This window comes from Nomia melanderi, chromosome 7 (genome assembly GCF_051020985.1).
Source record: "Nomia melanderi isolate GNS246 chromosome 7, iyNomMela1, whole genome shotgun sequence".
Taxonomy (NCBI): Eukaryota; Metazoa; Arthropoda; class Insecta; order Hymenoptera; family Halictidae; genus Nomia; species Nomia melanderi.
Window position 1 is genome coordinate 7,634,364 of NC_135005.1, and position 20,101 is coordinate 7,654,464.

General features: G+C 36.6%; 1 protein-coding gene and 1 long non-coding RNA gene across 20 annotated transcripts in view; one reads left to right on the plus strand and one right to left on the minus strand.

The window, feature by feature from the left end:
• The window catches only part of Glut1 (Glucose transporter 1), a 57,125-nt gene that overhangs the window by 28,493 nt on the left and 8,531 nt on the right, over positions 1–20,101 (minus strand). For 5 of the 19 annotated variants that reach the window (XM_076369211.1, XM_076369209.1, XM_076369212.1 and 2 more), the window contains exons 1-3: positions 14,628–15,148; positions 9,316–9,666; positions 889–1,790 (exon numbers count right to left, since the gene is read on the minus strand). In XM_076369211.1, the coding sequence (XP_076225326.1) occupies positions 889–1,661 (773 nt within the window). In that variant the 5' untranslated portion in view covers positions 1,662–1,790; positions 9,316–9,666; positions 14,628–15,148. Of the gene's footprint in view, positions 1–888; positions 1,791–9,315; positions 9,667–13,769; positions 14,599–14,627; positions 15,155–20,101 lie in introns of those variants that run through there. The other 14 variants (XM_076369213.1, XM_076369217.1, XM_076369218.1 and 11 more) reach the window with 8 other exon arrangements.
• LOC143174724 (uncharacterized) lies at positions 18,802–20,012 on the plus strand. The gene is made up of 3 exons (XR_012998969.1): positions 18,802–19,156; positions 19,247–19,329; positions 19,460–20,012. It is a non-coding gene; the product is annotated as an uncharacterized LOC143174724 (long non-coding RNA).

A 20,101-nucleotide genomic window follows, 5' to 3' on the forward strand; every position in this document is an offset into this window, starting at 1 on the left:
ATCATATATTTTTTGTGTTCAATTACTCGATTCCTGAAAAATCTCCCCTCTGTGGTGGTGCCGCTCGAAGTCCGTAAACCCGCGCGACGTTACATAGCTCTTATTCGACATTTACGTACGTGTACATACAGGGTGGTTCATAAATACATGACGATGCTTGCGGAGATGAATCTACACTAACGTAAGCAAAAAACGTCGAATGAAAATGTGTCCTGTGTACTTTAGTTTCGAGTAATGGATGATTATCTAATGCAGTTAGCATTGCATTTGGTATCTCTTGACCTTTTCTAATACTCACAAACAATGTCCAACGATATAAAATATGATAGTATAACATTTAGTCTAATTCATACTGATGAACGTAGTCGGTAAACATGAAATAATACCATTAAATAATGGCAAAACAAACATTTTATCTTACTTTCTTATAGTTAACTTCAATTGTCAATCTGTTACAACAGATTTAATAACAACACCAATACATCTCAATATAACAAATATATGTAGAAAAATAAAGAAAATTGACAACTAACAATTCGATTGGTTGCAGGCAACTCCGCCTACAAGATCACATATTCACCCGGGGTGTCTTCCACTCGCGTCACACAGACCTATCCCCAAAGCATCGACACGATCCATGAGCCACCCCGCCCACAAGCCGACCAAGAACCGCGTGGTCAATGGATCATCGAGCACGTGGCGGTTGTTCAAAGAATAAACTCAAAAATTCAAAACCCAAGGTAAACGTACCAATACACAAAAATCGAAAAAGGTATTAAACACGGTTCGGTGGTGGGGGGTCGTGGGGCGGGGCTGGGTGGGCGGAGGTTAGCGTGGGGCGGGGCTAAGAGGGTACGGAGTGGTGGTACGCGTGGACAGGGAACGTACCTTACGAGCAACTCCCGTAGAGTGGCTTCATCGTCCTCCTGTACCTCTTCCTGCGTCTCATTACTGAACGCCGCGTGGCTTGGGTGATGATGCTGATGGTGTCTGCCGGTCGGCCTCGGGTACTGTTGGCTGCGCAGCCCGTGGTGATGATGGTGGTAGTGGCCGGCGTTCGCGGTCGCCGCCGAGTGCAAGTAACGGGCCACGGTGTTGGTAGCTCGCCCCCTGGTCAGCTTAAGGCTGGCGCCAGCCGGTAGCACGGCGCCAGTACTGGTCTCCAGGTAGCTACGGCGCGAGGCATATTGCTGCTCCTCCTCCACCCTGACGATCTCCTGGCGATGATGCTCGGCCGATCTGCCGCGAGACGATCTCGCGCTGGTGCCGACGCTCTTGTGACTCTTGCCACCGGCACCACCGCCGCCGGCGCGTCCGTTTACGGCGCTAACGCTGGGGTTCTTGTCAGCCCTCTTGCTGTGCCTCCACCAGCTGCTACCGCCTACCTGTGCACCGAAATCGAGCCTGCCCCTGCCCCTCCCCTTTCCTCCTCCTCCTCCTCCTCCACCTCCTCCCACCACTTCCTCCTCCTCCTCCTCCTCCTCTTCCTCCTCCTCCTCCTCCCCCTCCCCGACGCCGGCACCAGCCGGGCCTGGTTCCGTATCCTGGGACCCCGAGAGGCCCGCGATTTCTTCGTAGAGGCACTCCGAATCCGGGTCCGTCGACACTGCCGCGCTCTGCCACAACTGGTTTATTGGCTTGAAGCCGCGTGAATCGGCCATCGTTTGAGCTACGCCAGGACACAACACACAGAGAATTTATACGTGATCGACATCGTTCCCGTCCGTTCATCACGTCTTCCTCGGCCGGGATGAACTAGTCACCGTACGACGCTGCATATCCGAGGAATACTAAGAGTAACGTGTATTATATATCAGTTTGGATAGGTTTTACTTTTCGTTTTTGTTTTTTTTTTTGGTTCTGTTACAGCCAGGCACACTTTTTGTTTTGCGGCTTTTTTTTGTTTGTTTTGATGTTTGTTTGCTGATCGACACAATCGGAATGGGCGGGTGGTCGGTTGATGGTGGTGCGCTTCTCTCCGCGCGGTATGATTGAAAAGTTCCTTTCCGGTATACACGCTCTGGCTTCGCCGGCGAAATTTTGCGTTTTGGACAGAGCACGGTCGTGTTTGTCGATTGGGTTCGTAGGTTTGATTAGAACGGATCCAATCTTGGCGGTTTTGGTTGCTATTAACCCTGTGTGCTTGTGTTTATTGAACGGTTGGGAGCGGATTGTGTTTTTCGTTGCTACGTGAAATTCGAATTTTACGTGTGGGGACACGCTTCTGGGAGAAGCTGTTTCGATTGATTTTTAGAGGAATGTTGTTGGCCGTAAAGATAAAGTATTAATGTCGGTTGATAAACTATAGTTGACACTTCTTTGTTAGAATATTGTTAATTGAGTAGGAGAGGAAACTTGGTGACTCGATTTGCAATATATTTTTCTTGAGTATCTACTTTGTATAATGTTAATAACATACTAATCAATGTCACGATCTAAATTTATTTTTTAGAATGTATGGGATTTTATGGTGATCACCGAAATGTGGATGTTTATGCGCATGTATAAGAAAAATCGAACAGTTTCACATGACAGTGCATAATGCGATAGTCATTTACAATACAAGTATTCCTCCTCGCGAACAAAGTTTTCAACTAACTTAATAAAAAAATTAAATTATGCACGGGAAACATTCTTCAATGTCACTAGAAGAGATTGGTGTATATTTAAACTTTTTCCAATACCGTGCTTCAATTTCATTTAGTCCTTCAATAGCTGTATCATTTAGGACACCACTAATTTTAGATACTGCCGCCAACTCTACAGTTTTTTAGAAAACCTATTTATATCTTGTTCCGATTCGTTCTTCATTTTAGATATTCATCATTTTTAGCTTTCCAGTGATTTCTACTATTAATCCGATCAGTTCGAGTAACTGTAACGATTTTCTGTCGACCCAAATTAAATTCTCAATGAAATCTTCATCCCTCAGATTTTCGTGACTTGTTTTAGCGCAGACTAAATGTATTTGTTACATAAAATATGAAATATGTAAAATAATAAAGATTTCCTTTAAAGTGTAATAATAAGACGAGTTTTTATCTAGATACCATTTTCTTAATTATTAAATATGCAACAGTTGGAGTTGCATAAACATCCACAATCTAGCAATAACTCTAACTGCTAATATAACAGTAAAAGTTTGAAAAATACTCTTCTATATAAGAGTACGTAAAAATCTTAAAGTATCGTAAGCTTCATAACGAAATCACTATCAATAGTTTGAAGCTGTTAAGAAAACCATCTTATATCATTTCGCATTCAACTAGCTTCCCAGCTTTGTAATTCATACATTTCCAGTCATCATGAGAAAAATAGCGTGTCAATAGCACAGCCACTTTTTTCAAAAGAATCTCTCCATAAAACAAAAACAATGGACAATTTGTAAAGGGTGGAATCAGTCAGTGTAGAATGCACGGAACGACGCGTGACTGAATGAGAAGCATTTTCCTGAAAACGCAGCTCATATTTTTCTGTTATTTCTAGAACGCCGGAGCCGCGGCGACTCAATTGTCGCCGTTTTCGAATTGAATTTAATTATCGCACACTGTTCCCGAAGTTTCGCTCGAAAATTTCATCGTCGCGTTGCCGTGCTGGATTATGCTCGCGAACGGTGTCATGAGCAAACACGTCAACTATTTCGATAATTGCCGGCTCGTCAACCGCAGCGGTGAAAACGGACAGATAAACATTGTTGAACAAATCCCTCGAAAACAAAGTTAGTTCGGGAACTTTTCAGACACACCGCGGCTGCGTTCGTGTGCAAATGAATACCCTCGTCCACGTTGCATCACGTCGTCGTGCGATCGATAATCTCGAAAGGAAAATTCTTTTCTTTTTTTCTTTGCTTTCTGTTTGTTTTTTGTTTTTCTTTCTTTTTTTCTTTGACGTGGAACAGCATTTCAACTGTGGAAACGGGTGGATAAAACAGTGACGCTGACTAGCGTGATTGTTCAACTATGATAACCAACTTTGATAATAATAATGTCGATACATTGGATAAGCACTAATGTGTTCATATACGATAGGGTCTCTCTTAATTAAAGAGTCGAGTTTTGGTAGTGCACGCTATGTGGAGAAAATTAAGAGATACATTATATGAATATTACTTTGAGAGCGATTTATTGATATAGGAAAGAATTTAATCTTTGTTTTTATTTTTCAATTAGTACGAGTCAGATGAAACTATGATAGTTTCGCACTACTGAAAATTGAGTTCGTCATTTTAAATTTAATGTATTATATTGTTATATTTTTAGTAATATTTATATAACGATTTTCATTATTTTCAACGTATAGAAGATACCTACAAAATTGAATCGTTCAATTTCGAGACACCCTGTACGTGTCGTCGATGAAACAAATATAGTGACTTTCTTGAGAAAATGGGAAACAGGTGGAAAGTTTCGTACTTGGCCAAAGCAATTGAATAAGTGAAAAATTTCGATCCAAATTGCAATGCTAATTTAACAAACATTAAATTAACACACCATTATTCCTACAAACACTTAACACTGAAATGATAAAAAGCTTTCCAAATTACAAATAAATGTTTCATTTACATTATATTTATTCCATTAATATACTAATTAATTACCTCTATCTATCATTCTTATTATTATACTTCATTCTGATTCCACGATTCGTTAAATTTCTCTGGCTACCCAGTTCTTAACACTAGGTTTACGGAACGTGATAAAACGCAGTAAATGTTTCTATCAATTTTTATTAATGCAATAACACAAATTTGTATCTTAATCGCCCAATCTTTAAACCTCTAATTGCCAAAATCTAAATGAACATCAAATTTGCTAACACCGATAGAACAAATTGTACAATAGATGTCGGTAAATTTAGTGTTAATACTAATTGTAAGATTTTTCGTTTCCCCTTTCTCTTGAGACTATAATCTTTCATTATTTTTATCATTCGTTTTAAAAGAATCCACGAAGTCACTAGGCGAAACCTCTTCACGAAGTCACTATATCCGTTCTACGAAATATCCGTGGACGAACGTTTATCTTGTCCTATGGCGATTCGAATTGACGTGCAGACAAGTATCCACGAACAGTTCGTTGCGAATTAATCAGAACGATTCTCATGTCAATTCGCTGAAAGTCTGCCAGCAGCCGGAACGGAGCCGCGTTGATTAATTCACGTAAAGTTGCGCACACCTGTGCAACTCCCTGCCCGCTGACAGCATGCTGTTACCGTGAAAATAGTGGTCCCAGCAATGGTAGCGTGAACAATGGATACGATTCCGTTTTGCGGATACTCCTACAACCTGTCTGAGAAGAACGTGCACTGACAAATTTTTTACTGTACGCCGGTATTGTAAACGTTTTGCGAGAACCCTGTAAAACTAGGAAGAATCCTCTCCGTACGATGCACTTACGGTATTATTGTGATTTGATTTCCATTGTTATTTGTAATTTCTGTACAGGATTGTTTACTGATTCATTAGAATCTTTTATAATAGTTAAAAGTTGCCATATCGATCGAATTTGACGATTAATAAGTTATTTGAAGAATTAGTAGTTTTGAAGTCCATGATTTGTACTGTGAAAAAATTACCTTTTCCTATTTTTCTATTTTCTTATTTTTATTATTCTATTTGTCTATTTTCCTACTCTTTTTGAATGATTAAAGCATCTCTCTCAAACAAAAACTTTCCAATTAAATTATTCTTCTTCAACAGAATGCAACACTTAAGACAAACCTATAATTATTACAAACTTTATCAAAAATTTCGAAGCATTCTGTATAGAATAAATATTTTATCATCGATAATGTCTACGACATAACACAGAAAAGTCACCAAAATCTTTACAACATCAGCCACCAAATAAAAACTTCTCAATGCAAGTTTTCACCAGCCAAGCTGACCGAGTCGTTTAAAATTTGCATTGAAATTTTCATGTTTAGCTAACGATCTAAACGGAAAGGCAGGCGATGGCCGATGATTTGACTTCGCACGCCAAATTGGAAACGAGCGGTCGTTTGCTGCAAGATTGTGCTGCAGTAATTAAGCGGGATGCCCGTATACGTCGGCCCGCCATACCAACGGCGATTAAAGTTCCACGGTAACGAGTATTATTAATACAGTTCGTTGTCATTAATTCTGGCCCATTATGGTCGTGGAATCTCGCGTTTCGAAGTGACTCGTTTCTCCAGAAAATTCTTCGCGTTCGAGGAAACCTCGGTTCCCTTCGATCAGCGCCCGAATGAGTTTAGCAACTTGTTCCAAGTTTCAAAGGTTTTAATTATTTTCATTTCCAGCGTGAACTTTCACCCCCGTGCCAATTGTTTTAATGCCCTTTCACCGTCTCCTCGGCGAAAGCGAACATTTCCCAAAAAGTTTCTTTGCGCGTTTCTTTTCTTAACACTAGAACCACCACACCGGCCGAAATGGGTTTCAGTTCTCTTATTTCACAATTATTGATATAAGTGTGTTAAATATCTGAAATGACTTGGAAAATAAATAGTTTCACTTGAACACTATAATGAATATATGAGAATCCAAACGCTATGTATTGTATTTTGAACGTTGAGTCCTAATGATAATCAAGAACATTGGTGTACGTATGAATCATAAATATCGACGATGATTGAGATTTTTTCGATTGACGCCACGTTGAGTATTTATGTCACTATATATATCAAATATAACTATAATTCATAGAATCTTCGTATTCAGTCTTAAGTAGTTGTTAGTAAGACATTTTAAATATATTTTATTAAACTTTGTCTTTTTCTAAAAGATTACTTTGGATTTATTATTCAAAAGTAGTTCTCGAAAAATATTTGATACGTATTTTTATTATTGGCCATTATGTACAAGTAGTGAGAACAACCCTTAAAATTGGGATGGAAATATGTTTGTTGAAATATCTTAAAAACTGCTGCAACTAGAAGAACGAATAAACGACGGAACTAGCGTTCAAATTTCTTTTAGCTATAATAATTTTCAAAATATTCTTGAGGGTTGCTTTCACCCTTTCGACATAAATGACGGCCGAAAAAAAGACGTGCTAAATATTTTTGTATGAACTATCGGCTGCGAGAACGTTAATTGGAACGGGAAGAATACAGTGCGATATATAAATATTGTTATAGTGTATTATGATTAATCTTGAAGCATTAAATCTAGTTAATTAAATCAATTATCCTTCAGCTAGTTTTCACTTATTTCGTCGCGAGAAATGTTTTTTCTCTCTAATATGATATGAAAATTTAATAAATGAATATTGAGTAATCGAAAAATACATTTTATATAAAACAGTTTGATAGGTTCAGATAATAGTCTCGTCGACTAAATTAATTTTTGATCGATCGACGCATATCGAAGACCGAGAATCATTCTGCATAATTCTTCTACCTTCGGGAAGCGTATGATTGAAAAAAGTGAATCAGTAGCAAGAAGCAATTTGTTGTCTGCGTTTGCAAAATTGATATTCCTCTGTTTTGTACTACAATACACTAATAATTGATTAATCACTTGATTACTAGTAATCAAAGTAATCAGAGTAATCAAATCTACTGTGCTTTTTATTTTCTTATAGAAATTACAAAAGTACATTTACCAAGACTTCGAATAATCTGTATCTTTTTTCATATATTACTAAATCAATTTATTTATCAGTTTCTCAGGAAAACATTTATATTTTTTCAATGATGGTTAAAGAAAGCTAAAATTCGTAATTTTTACCCACCTGGTATATCTAACATTAAGTATTCAATAAATATTTATTTTAGCCCTAACTTAACTTCCGTTGTAGCATTCGTTACAGTCCAATCAAATTTATTTCATAAACCTTGTAATAGTAAAGCAAGAAATTCAATAAATATTTAAATAGCTGTAAACCAATTTTAATAAATTAAACCATCCAACCCAATGAATATTTATATTCTATTAAACAATGCCACCAGAAATCTAATAAAAAATCGGATCAGATCATCCCAACCTTACAAACGCAAATGGAATTGCTTCCAGCCGAAGACGCAGCTGTGTTGTAGATTCGAAGCATGAAAATGTATCGTGCGGATGACTATCGGCATTGTAATGATTCTCGTGGCAAGATTCTCGCGACCTTCCCCGTTTGACTTTACGACAATTACGGGATATATAATCCCGTGAGGATCTCACAGAAGCTATGTACAGGGTGTTCAAAAAAGTACCTGACACTTCGTTTCAAAATAAAATTTTATTGAAGAAATATATATTGGAAGAAAATGTTTCTTTTATAGAATGGGTTCAAAAGGCAATTAATTAATAATGATTACGAAACGTTTGTCTTTTCTTGCTACAGGATGACGCATTCAAGTTTCAAAGTTCTTTACGACTTTATCTGATCTTTATCTTTATCTTCTGTCACATTAAAAAAAGTATTATTATCTTTAATGTAAATCTTTAATATAAATCTGATATTTAATATATAAGCAATATATGAAGGATTCAGAATAATAATGCTGTAACGGCTGTTTTCGAGTTCTCGAAAAGAAAGCTTCTGCAGAATTTTCTTGGATTTATAAAATAATAATATTAGTAACCGTAATATTAGTTATTATTATAACCGTGATTACTAATATTAGTAATTCTAACATTACTATTCGATTAATCCAAGAGCTTTTCATAAAACCTTTCTCAAGAGCTCATTTTAATTTTCTCCCATATATTTCAAAAGTATAAGGTTTCACCCCCTCGTGTGTGTATGTATATATATATGAAATTATAATTTTTTAAAAAACACTCTTCAGCATCACAGATGGATCCAATTTAACACTAAAACTACCAGACAGGTCAAACCGACCCACTTCAGAATGTTTATTTACCAAGTAAATTATGAAGGCGTGTTTACAAACGGTTTTTCATGGAACTTGTATATTTATACAGATACAAGACTAGATTCGAATCTCAAGAAACATATTATTCTAATTTTCATAAAGAACTGGAAGATAAGTCACCCTAGTTGCTCGGTAGTTTTGACGTTAAATCCCACCAATCTTGAGAGGTTAAATAATTGTTCCATTTCACAATTAAAAAAAACTAAAATCAATCTACCCATAAATTCCCAATCAAAGGGGCATAGTACGTTTCCCAAGTCTTTCAGAAGTTCTTCAGAAACGGGCAACAATTATGTGCTCGAAGCGTCAGATCGATTATCGAACACTCCGTACCAATACGACCGGCGCGTATCGATGTTATGTACTGACTGATTGAGTGTAATTATGAAAACGATTCGCAGGCAATCGAGTGAATCGCCGGCAAACTGGCTAGCAATTCAACAGAATGGATGCACATATCGGTTGACTCACCTTAAAGAATTCGCAAGCCATCGTGCTCGACGATGATAGTTTATCACGCGCCGCGACGTTTCTCGTGCCTTGGCTCCGGGCCGCGAAGAGATCGCTCACCGGCCGGGATCCCTAGATCGCCTCGAACACGATCGTTTTTGTCGCCTCCTCCTCCTCCTCCTCCTCTTCCTCCTCCTCCTCCTCGTCCGGCAATCACGTTCCCAGCTTGCCACGTGAACAAGGATGAAGAAAACGCTTGTTCCACGTGCGAAGAATTGATTTCGGGATTCTCAACCGCGCTGTCACGAGCTTCGAGCAGCCACCTGGCACACCTTTCCTCTGGCTCGAGATGGCGATGCGTATATTACGAATCTGTAATAGAAAAAGATTTGTTTGTTTTCACTGTTTTTACTAGTGTTTTTGATTCGACGAGAAACGTGAGCTCATTGATTCTCGAATTATTAGGTCACCCCGTAGGTGAAAACCGTAGACTTCTTACTTTACTTTGTGAGATGTTTTTTTGAATTATTTGTATCGTTTATTTTGTTATTTGGTATTTTTCATTGTATTTGGTAATGCTACTTTGAAAATGGTATTAAATAATTAATTGGAGAATGGGAAAGGATTATATACAACGATGGTCTGTATATCGAGGATTGAGAAAAAATAGGAGTTTTTAGAATAGAAGTTTGCTTGAAAATTTGATATTATTTATGGGATAGTTTAATGTATAATGTTTAAGGAGGTTTATGTAATATTAACTCATTACGCTGTACTTTCTTTTATAATTGTGATCGCTAGACGTTTTATTTGTTAATAATTTACTGAGGAAAAAGGAAAGATTCTATGGTAATTTTTAATGCAAGAATAAAATGTAATTTCAACTCAAATAAATATCGTTCTCTTCCAACGTGAATGAGATGAACAATGTTTTTGTAATTTTGTCAGAAATACGAATACCTATTTGGTAATCTTTAAACACTATTATCTTGGATACGTGTGAGCACTTGTTATCTTGCTGCTGTCAAAAGAAGTAACTACAACTAGAAATCGATTCCAAAAATTATATTGAAATCCTCTTAACATTCTCTTTTCCATTAAAAAAAAGTAAGATTAATCTTGGTAAATTAATCCTCTATAGTCCCATGTTACTTTGAATTCACATACCTCAAATATATACTAATATTAGCATCCTGTTTATTTATTTCATTTTCCATAGCAATGTGGCGAATAAAATGAAGTAATTAATTAACTCGAACTTTCATACGTTCAGGCATTACAGATCAGCGTCATTGTAATTTCAAAATTACAAGGTATAATCAGTTTAATGCAATTATTTAAACTTTGAATACCTTGTTAATTTGTATTTATAGGTTGATATTTCTATAGTATATAGATTTTTGTATAGTCACGAAATGAAATTCGGTCTACAGAGGGTTAAAGGAAAAATGATTGTCAGACAGTTTTCATTGTGAAACAAGCTCAGTGATATCTATTTTGTAAGATCTATATTGACTCGGTTCTCTTGGAGCATCAATTTGTAAGAGGATTCCTGCTTATCGAAGCGGCCAATATAACAAGCAATTTAATGGTAACGACACAAGTACTCCATGCGGAATATTGTGTCTTTGAAATTGAACCGATAACACAAACTACCAGCCTGCTCAAAGTCACTCAACTTAGAATCGTATACCTGTCAGATGTCTGCAATTGAAACGGATCATCGGTATCTGATACGATGTAATTTACGTCCAAATCCCGGATTACATGAAATACTATCGGATAATGTTGCGCAACGCATTGAGGCAATTAAATTATAAAAGCTCGACAATCTGTAAGCATCTGCTCTTCGAAAAATGATTGGAGAAAAAGGAATCTGCTTAAAAAGGAAATATCAAATTGATTTCTGTCGTTTCATCGAGTCTCGTAATATCAAATACTAATGTGAAAACGTTGATGTAACAACGAAAGAATGGCGGAATAACCTAATAAACGCTGAAACAACAATTCACAAGAGTTCCTAGGTATTGGTAAAATCCTTGTATTTTAACATCGAATTATATAATCATTAATTCAATCTTCGTTCGTGATCGTCAGTAATTACACATCAGTCTGCAGACATTTACGCAGATTTAAGCGTTTCGTAACTCCTCCTCGGCAATTACAATTAATTCGAAACTCGTTTTACACCGAAGACTTCAATTAGTCACTAATAAGCTACAAAATTGATCATCGTTACGCTCTTAACTTATCACATTATTAATAAATTCCGAATTGATAAAAAATGTTCCAACTATAGCCTTCATAAATCTCAAAATCTCACTGTGTTTTTAAAAAAAAAATTGTGAATGCAACAGTAAAACACTTGTTATAGAGTATTATATAATAAACAGAAAGTAGAATGGCTGAAAAGTTTAAAAAGACTCGAAAGACGAGGGTTACATTTATTTGGATTTATTCGAACCACAAAACAAACGGTGCCTTTGAAACGAGAAGAGCCGAAGAGATAACGGAAGAAGATCGTCGCGACGCGCGAACAATTTCAGAATTTATTGTAAAACTGAAAAAACCTCGTTATAAACCGGGGACAGATGTAAAAAAAAAGAGAAAAAGAAAGGAAAAAACGGAAAAAGAAGGTGAGAGAGAGAGAAAGGCATTCGTTTTGTTGCAGCATCTTCCGCGGTTTGAAGCGGAATGCGAATGCCGTTGCTCGCGCGCGTACGAAAGAAAAGCACACGCTCGTTGATGAAACGTGAATGCTTCTTCGCACAAAGCCGCCCGTAAACACAGCTCGAGTAATGTATAATTACGAACCGCAGGTGTAATTTCCAATACGACCTTGCTCGCGGACTACCAACCGTTCGAATTCTCGCACGCGTCATCCTTGTACGTACAGGGCTCGACAAAAATAAATCAGCGATTCATTTTTTTTATATCAATAAATTTAACACTATTTTTATCGCTCTTTTTATTTTATTTTGTATTTTAGTACAATTTTTTTAAATTTTATTTTAATTTGTATTTTAGCACAACTTTCATTTTATTTTAATTCATTTTATTTGTATTTTAATACAATTTCTTTTATTTTATTTTAATTCATTTTATTTGTATTTCAGTACAATTTCTTTTATTTTATTTTATTTTATTTTATTTTATTTTATTTTAATTCATTTTATTTGTATTTTTATTTTTATTTTATTTATATTTTATTTATATTTTCTTTATATTTTATTTGTATTTTATTTTAGTTTATTTTAAATTATTTTATTTTTTATTTTGACCAAGGGGTATCAAATGACACTTGCGCATTTAGACGCAAATATCTGTGAGAATACTAATGAAAAAAAGTCTTCTTTTGATTTTATTTGATAATTATAAAAGATATTTAAAAACTGTAAAATATTATTGTTAAAAATGAATAGAATTTATTGTAGGTACTATTAGACTGTTATTAATAGTTGAATATAAAAATTGTTTGCCTTTTTTTATAAAGAACGAAGTAGCAAATAGGATTATATTTGTATTTATGGATGATACTAGTATAACTTGTATGGCGTTGGTGATAATTCTTTTTTTAAGTAATATATTCCAAAGTGAGTAATATTTTTTACTGAAAATTCGTTGATGTAGAGTATATAAAACCTAGTAATCAATATATCGATTAATAAACGTTGTGTACCACCCTTTTTATTATTTTTCATATTATTTATGGAATAACAAGAGTATAACTTGTTGAAAATCGATTCCAAGTACGCTTCAAGCATTATTGCATTTTACGAAACTGTGATGTTTCACAGATTCTTTAATAAAAGAAAAACCGGTAGTGATTTATAATAAGAGTTACGTCTAACATTCGCTCTGAAAAGATGAAACAGCCTTGAAACCTGAGAACCAGAATCACATTTGGTCGAATATTTATCGAAGGAAGAGAGAGATTGCGACACTCTGGTTGAATATTTTTTTCTTGTTTACATACCAAACATGATTCATGTAGAACCTATGGACCAAATCATTCATGATATAAATAGCCCGAAAAATGCAACGTAAAAAGTGACAGGATGAATGAAGATGATAAAACATCGATTTCACGCTGGTGCCACCAGCAAATACATTGACGACGAAAACTTTACGAGCGTTTATCCGTTTTTCAAAAATACAACTGAATATTACATAAACAAGACATCGATTAACGACATATTTATTTCTACTTTAAAGCCCGTTGAAATTATTTTTAAATTGCGTTGTTGCTCTGAAATCACACGTACAAAAAAAACTTATCCAAAATATTGCTTAAAATCTGAATATTAATTCTGAACTTTTTATTTATTGACTTTTATTTATTTCGATATTTCGCGTGTACGAAATACACAAATTTATTCACGAACTTTTTGAAATAACAGAAAAGAAGAAAGAACGCAGAGAATCGTTTTTTAAATGAAAACGTCGCAGAAGGCAGGTTGTACGTTATCATTCACCTTCGCATAATGTGTGAATTTATGGTTTTCCCACGAAACCACGTGGCGATCGAAAGGAAATTAACTTTGCGTGATGATTTACAACTAAACGGAAATACATGTTTGCAACGCGATCACATAAAATTTATTTCGACTTTTTAGTAGAAGTTAACACTTGTCGTACATTTCATTGTTACATTCATCACAAATACTTTTTGATAACTCTTGCAAAATACAGTATTTATCGGTAGGGGAAAAATATTTTTAGTCAGACACACATTATCAAAACTGAGCATTTCCATTTAGCTTGGTATGTCAGAGAACACTGAAGTTACGAAATGTCAAGTGACACTAATTAAAACAGTGTTACCAACAACATTCGCTAATTCTGACCAAACACTTTCTTCCAAACTTCATTAAATTTTAGTCTAACAGTTCGACAAATTAAAATATTAAATTAAGACAACGAAGTCAACTAAACTAAATCAAACAAAAGTGAACCAAACAAAAATCATAACTTTCCAATTCCCCTTTCATTAAATAATCTATGCCAACATATTTTTTAATACCAATTCAACAGCGATTTAACAACTATCAAGCACTCAATACGACCATCTAATTCTCACAAAAATTAGAACAATAAATATTTCAAGTTTCCACAGGCATTCATCGATTTGTAAAATAACTTCGAATATTAAGCACTCCATAACTTCAACAATCGCAGAACAAGAAAACGGAAACCCGTCAGTTTAGACTGTAACGATAGTCCTACCGTGAAACGATAAAAACTTTTCGCCGGCAGTGTACTGCGCGACAATAGCCACTCTACCCGAAAGGTCACTGAAATCTTTAACTCTCGCTTTCGCCGTGGATAATTACCGAATCAAAATCGATGCCCACTCGAACTCGCCAACAAAGAGCCTGCCGGTTGGACTGGCGCACCGGAAACACGCTGTCCCCAATTCAAAGCCCGTGAAACTTTACGGTATCAAGTCGAAACCGTGGTTTCCGGTTACCATATGGATAACAGAATTCCACTGATACTCGCTGCGTTGCGAGGACAACTATCACACACTGGACGTGTTACTTTATCCAAGGAAAACGAGAAACTGTCACATACCGATTCGCGGTAGCTAAAAAGTTGGAAACACGAAAGACAGCGATAGGGACGAGACGATGGATCTCGCGATACTAATGAGTCCGCTCCGGCGATTCGAAGATTAAACGAAATCCGAAGACTTTCTCCCCTCCTTCATTCCCCGGTCTGATCTCTTTTATTCGCTGTCCTCGTTGCACTCGCGTCGGCTGGCCGCAACGCTTCCAGCGGCCACAAGTTCCTCCATGTTCCCTGAGCGTGTTGCGTGTCCGTCCGTCTGTCCAGTTTCCCAACGGTTTCGGTTTGTTCCGTGAGTTTCCTTGTTATTGTCTTTCCTAGCTGCCGGTGGAAGCGAAGAACGGTAACGCTTTAGGTACAAGCACGGTAGAACCTCGATTTGATTTGATTTAATTTGAACTTCGGTTATTTGGTTTGATTTGAACTTCGATTGTTTGATTTGATTTGAACTTGGATTGTTTGATTCGATTCGAACTCGGATTGTTTGATTTGATTCGAACTTCGGTTGTTTGATTTGATTTCATTTGATATATATGAAACTATTTAGTTTTCGAATTATTTCAAACATTTGACATTTTTAAAATATCAATAACTGCAAAATAAGAAAACTCGGACCCGCCATTTTGATGGGTGCGGTTGTTCTACTGTTAACACCTTGCTATACAATATACCGTGTCAGACTCACGAGGAATATCTCAAGCGGAGGTTAACAAAGACAAATGTCACTTAATTCGATTGACTTCGAATTAAATAATGCTCTTCTGTTACTCATTCTTATACTTCAAACTTAACATGGATGCAGATGAATACGAAATTCTTCATCGTTTCTAGAAAATTGTAATGTAAAAATTGTAATAATGTCAAATGAATTGTAATGGATACAACTATATAATAAACCACAAGGCAAACAGTTAAAAGCACATATTCCCGAAGAATGGACGAAAACGGATCGATCTTTCGGTAAAAACGGCGATCTACGTTTACTCTAAAAGTTAAATATCAACAATAGACAAGTAATATTTCATTTATGTGAAATAAATGAACAAAGTTTGGATTTGTGGAAGTAGCTTCAAAATTATCATCGCAAGTCTAACTCAATATTACAAAAAACCGTTAAGTTAATAATTTTTGACCTTGAAATCTCCAAAACCCTTTCGCTCGTAACAAAAATTATCACCGCCGTTATATCCAACAAAATTTTGTTAACCCTTATATTGGCAACCAAAAAAACGTTTGCCCTTACGTTCTCCCTCGAGAACTCGTTAAAATCGTGGTCAAACGATCGCAGGCCCTGCCCTAGCGATCTCGCGCCGCGCGTTTACGACGCCGACCCAGTTTCCCCGTTGCCCAAGGGCGGTTCTATCTCTCTGCTCTTCAGAATTCCCGTCGCGTAGGGCCGATGGATTATCAGCGAACGAAGAAATATACCTGACAAAAGTTTCGGGGAAGTGCGGCAGAAGTTGCCGCGTTTTCCGTGTCTTCTGGTCGAGGACCATTTATCACCGCGCGGCCCCGCTACAAGAAAAAGAGCCGCGGGAAATTTTGTTACCGAAATTGAGAATGATGTTACGCGGATGGCATATTATTCACCGAGGAAAGGAAATATGGAATTTATCGGCGAGCAAAAAGGTGAGGCATCACTGGCCACTATCCGGTATCGGCGTTACGTAAATTTATCGTGCGCGATGCGGCGCCGTGTAATCGTGAGCCATGGGATAATGCAAGTGATGCTAAAGTTGTATTTCTCCTATCATCCACTTTGCGTTTTCCTTTACAACGTCTTTTTGCATGCAAGATTTATATAGAGAGACGAAGTGCAGCGATGACTTGGGTTGTTCAATTTTGAAGAATAAATGGATATTAACCCTTCGCAGAAGACCAGTTTTCAGTATAAATATTCATTAGTTTCTGATGGAGTATTACAATTATAATAAATTATTATAAAATATTATAAGATATTATAATGATACTTTTTATGGCTAATATAAAGAAATATCTTGCATAAATTAAGGAATAAAACTGTTTTGTTCCGATGTTCGATATGTTGATGTATTATATGAAATTAAATATTGAACTTTATGTTTTATAATTTTGTTAATTATACTTAAATTGAAATTGATGTTATATTGATACAACAGTGAATCTATCGAGTGTTTAATAGTAGATATAATAGTTAAATAATAAATTCATCGAGGTATGCCAAAACCGATATCATAACTATTTTCAATCCTTGCATATTATTCTTCTAAGATACTGACACAAGACACTGTTCTCTTGCCCAGAATCTTCTATCTTCCTTATAATATTTTTTGAAGCTAGAGGGTCAAGTGTTTCCACGATCAAACACCAGGCACATCTGCCATCTGCCCGACCGTCACATGAAAGAATAACTTTCTATCATACCCACCAACAGTCCCAACAATAATCTCGCCGCAGCGAAAACTAAAAACGATCCGAGAAAGTTTCATATATTTTCGAGACGAAAGTGTCGGTGTTCGCTCGGCCAGATAATGGAGTGCGCCAAGTGAAATTTCCGTTCGCGTCCCGCGCTGTAACAAGTTCGCGGGCCGCGACTAAAGAGCGCGTAACCAGCTGAAAGTTGCCGCTAATATTTGAAAATAAGGCTCGTCGTTGAACGCGCTTTCGACGAGAGTAACAGGTGCACAACCTACATTCGCCGCGTTTATTCTGCGCGGCTGCGGCGGCCTTCAGAAATCTCTGATTGGACGTGTCCCGTTAACGTGAAAGCGACACAATGCAACGGCACAATGCGTTCACACTTCCCTGGAACGGCCGCGAAACGTTAATCGATCTCGTTCAACGATCAAATTTCGCCTACGCCCGCGCCCTATCGATATTTTCCCTCGAAACCTGAGTCACTTACCAGAAACAGAGGACAAAACGCGACGTGCATATCTGGGAACGAACGGCAGGCGGAACGTTTCCCAAGTGTTTCCCATTTTGAAACATCGGGCTCGACGTTTCCCGATATCCGATTGCGGAAGAAGGAATTCCTTTAATGCACCTTTTCTTTTCTGAAAGCATTCGTTCGACGCCCGTCTTCGAGACTTCAATTATTGGACTGAAGCAGAAATCATTCTTCTTTTAAGAAGCGAATGAAACATGACGCGCCAATGTATTGGGTCATTCCATGAGCAATGCAGTTTTTTTTTAATTTCTTCTATTTTAAGAAATTAAGATAAATAACATTCTTTTTTAATGTAAAATATGTTCCCCTTCATTATCTATAGGTTATCTATACATTATTATCTTTATATGGATCTTTATACGGTAGCTTTATATAGATACTTATAAAAATTGAAATTTATTTTTCTCGGCTGTGTATTGGAAATAAATCGAATATTAAACATTTGAAATGAACGGTAAAAGAACTTAAATATTTCAATTGATCATTAAATAAACCGGAATTTCAATATTTAAATGCTCTCTGATTAATAAATGATAATATTCATTTATAATATTATTTATTTGAATATTATAAGAATATTATAAAATTTATAATGAAATATATAAAAATTATAATATTCATTATAAATTTTATAATATTCCTGTAATGTACGAATAAATAATATTATAAATGAATAATATTATTTCTTCTCAGAGAGTACTTAAATATTGAAATTCTCTTCGTTCAAAAAGTTAAAAAAAAAATCTTAAATATTTCCCACGTTTGACCAGGTTGACCCCTCTAGGGCTAGTCATTTAAACGGATCAATGAGGCGCGCTCCGGTGAACGCCGGGGCCAAGCTCTCCTCATTTCTGTACCATAAAGCGACGGCAATTGGATGAAGACGACTCGGAGATACATTCGGGGTTGGCCAGGCGCCAACAGGTTCTTCGAAAAATATATATTATCTGTTACGCCTATATCCATGCACAATACCGTCCTCACAATACACGCGGATTCTAAAACGGCCACATACTCCCGCGGCGATCCCCGCGGCGAATCTTGTCAAGAAATGTGTGCCGACTACGTTCTCGGGTGATTTATAGTTGGCGTTTTCCAACCGTAGAGAAAAATTTCAAATTTAACGCCGTGCAAGTCTCCGAAGCCGCTCGACTCGCTAATGAGCTATTTTATCGCGCACCGTGGTGTATCACATCTAAAAACTTGATTATGGAAAATGGAAAACAGAAAAATCCACTTAAAGAAATGTAGAACAGTGCAAGACTGTAATAATAATATTAGCATGGAATTTAAAATTTTACCTGGTGATTATTTAATTGAATTTTAACGGCAGGTAAATACACTTCTTACTCTCCTGAAACAATGGTTAGTATAATAATGAATAAAGAATACTTCTTGATACAATATACCGTAAGAACATCATTTAGAAATGTATAAAGTCCTTTTTTAATGTAGCACAATTATTGAGGAGAGACTTCTGGCAAGAAGTGTTACCAATTTTATGCGAAACAAATGGGTGGTCAGCTGTAAATGACACAGTGAGTTATATCGCTATTAAAACACAAACGAAACAGGGCAAACCTAGCTAAACTACGAGAATACAACTTTCGTCGCACTTTAGGCCAACCTTAAATATTGAATCATACAAAAAGTCTCTTCTTTTTATAGCCAACATCAAAAGCAAACTGTACTTTGCCCACTAAAACTTCTTCAGATTATGCAATTATCCATTTCGTTCATGAACTGTTTACCACAATTCAATATATCAATTTACAACAATTTGTCCGCGTATCACAATATCAACATAAATTATTATATATTCCAATCAAACTGACACAACACAAAGATACCTTACTGCTACATCGCCTCTAGACGTCCAACAACGCCAAACACCAAAGTCTGCTCGAAAACAGCGTATTGCCCGGGGTCATTCGAGTCTGTACATTAAAAGTATAAAACCCGGATGCACGATTACAGATAAAAGTGGAAAGTAATAAGTCGAAGGATCTCGGCATTGTTTGAACAGAGATTATAAAGGGACCGAGTCTACCGGCGGGCTTCGAGCGTGCTAGATGAGAACAGGGACGAGGATGCACGATCATCGCCCCAGGATACAAGAGAGACAGAAAATCGAAAGAGAAAAAGAGAAAGGGGGAGAGAAAGAGAGAGAGAAAAAGAGAAAGGGGGAGAGGGGGGGGGGAAGGGAATTTAGTTTAAAAAATATATGTGTATGATCGATCAAGTAAACATGAACGCAAGTAGGTCATGAGCGTTCGCTCGTCAGGCGTACCTACGCCTCTTCCGTGCATC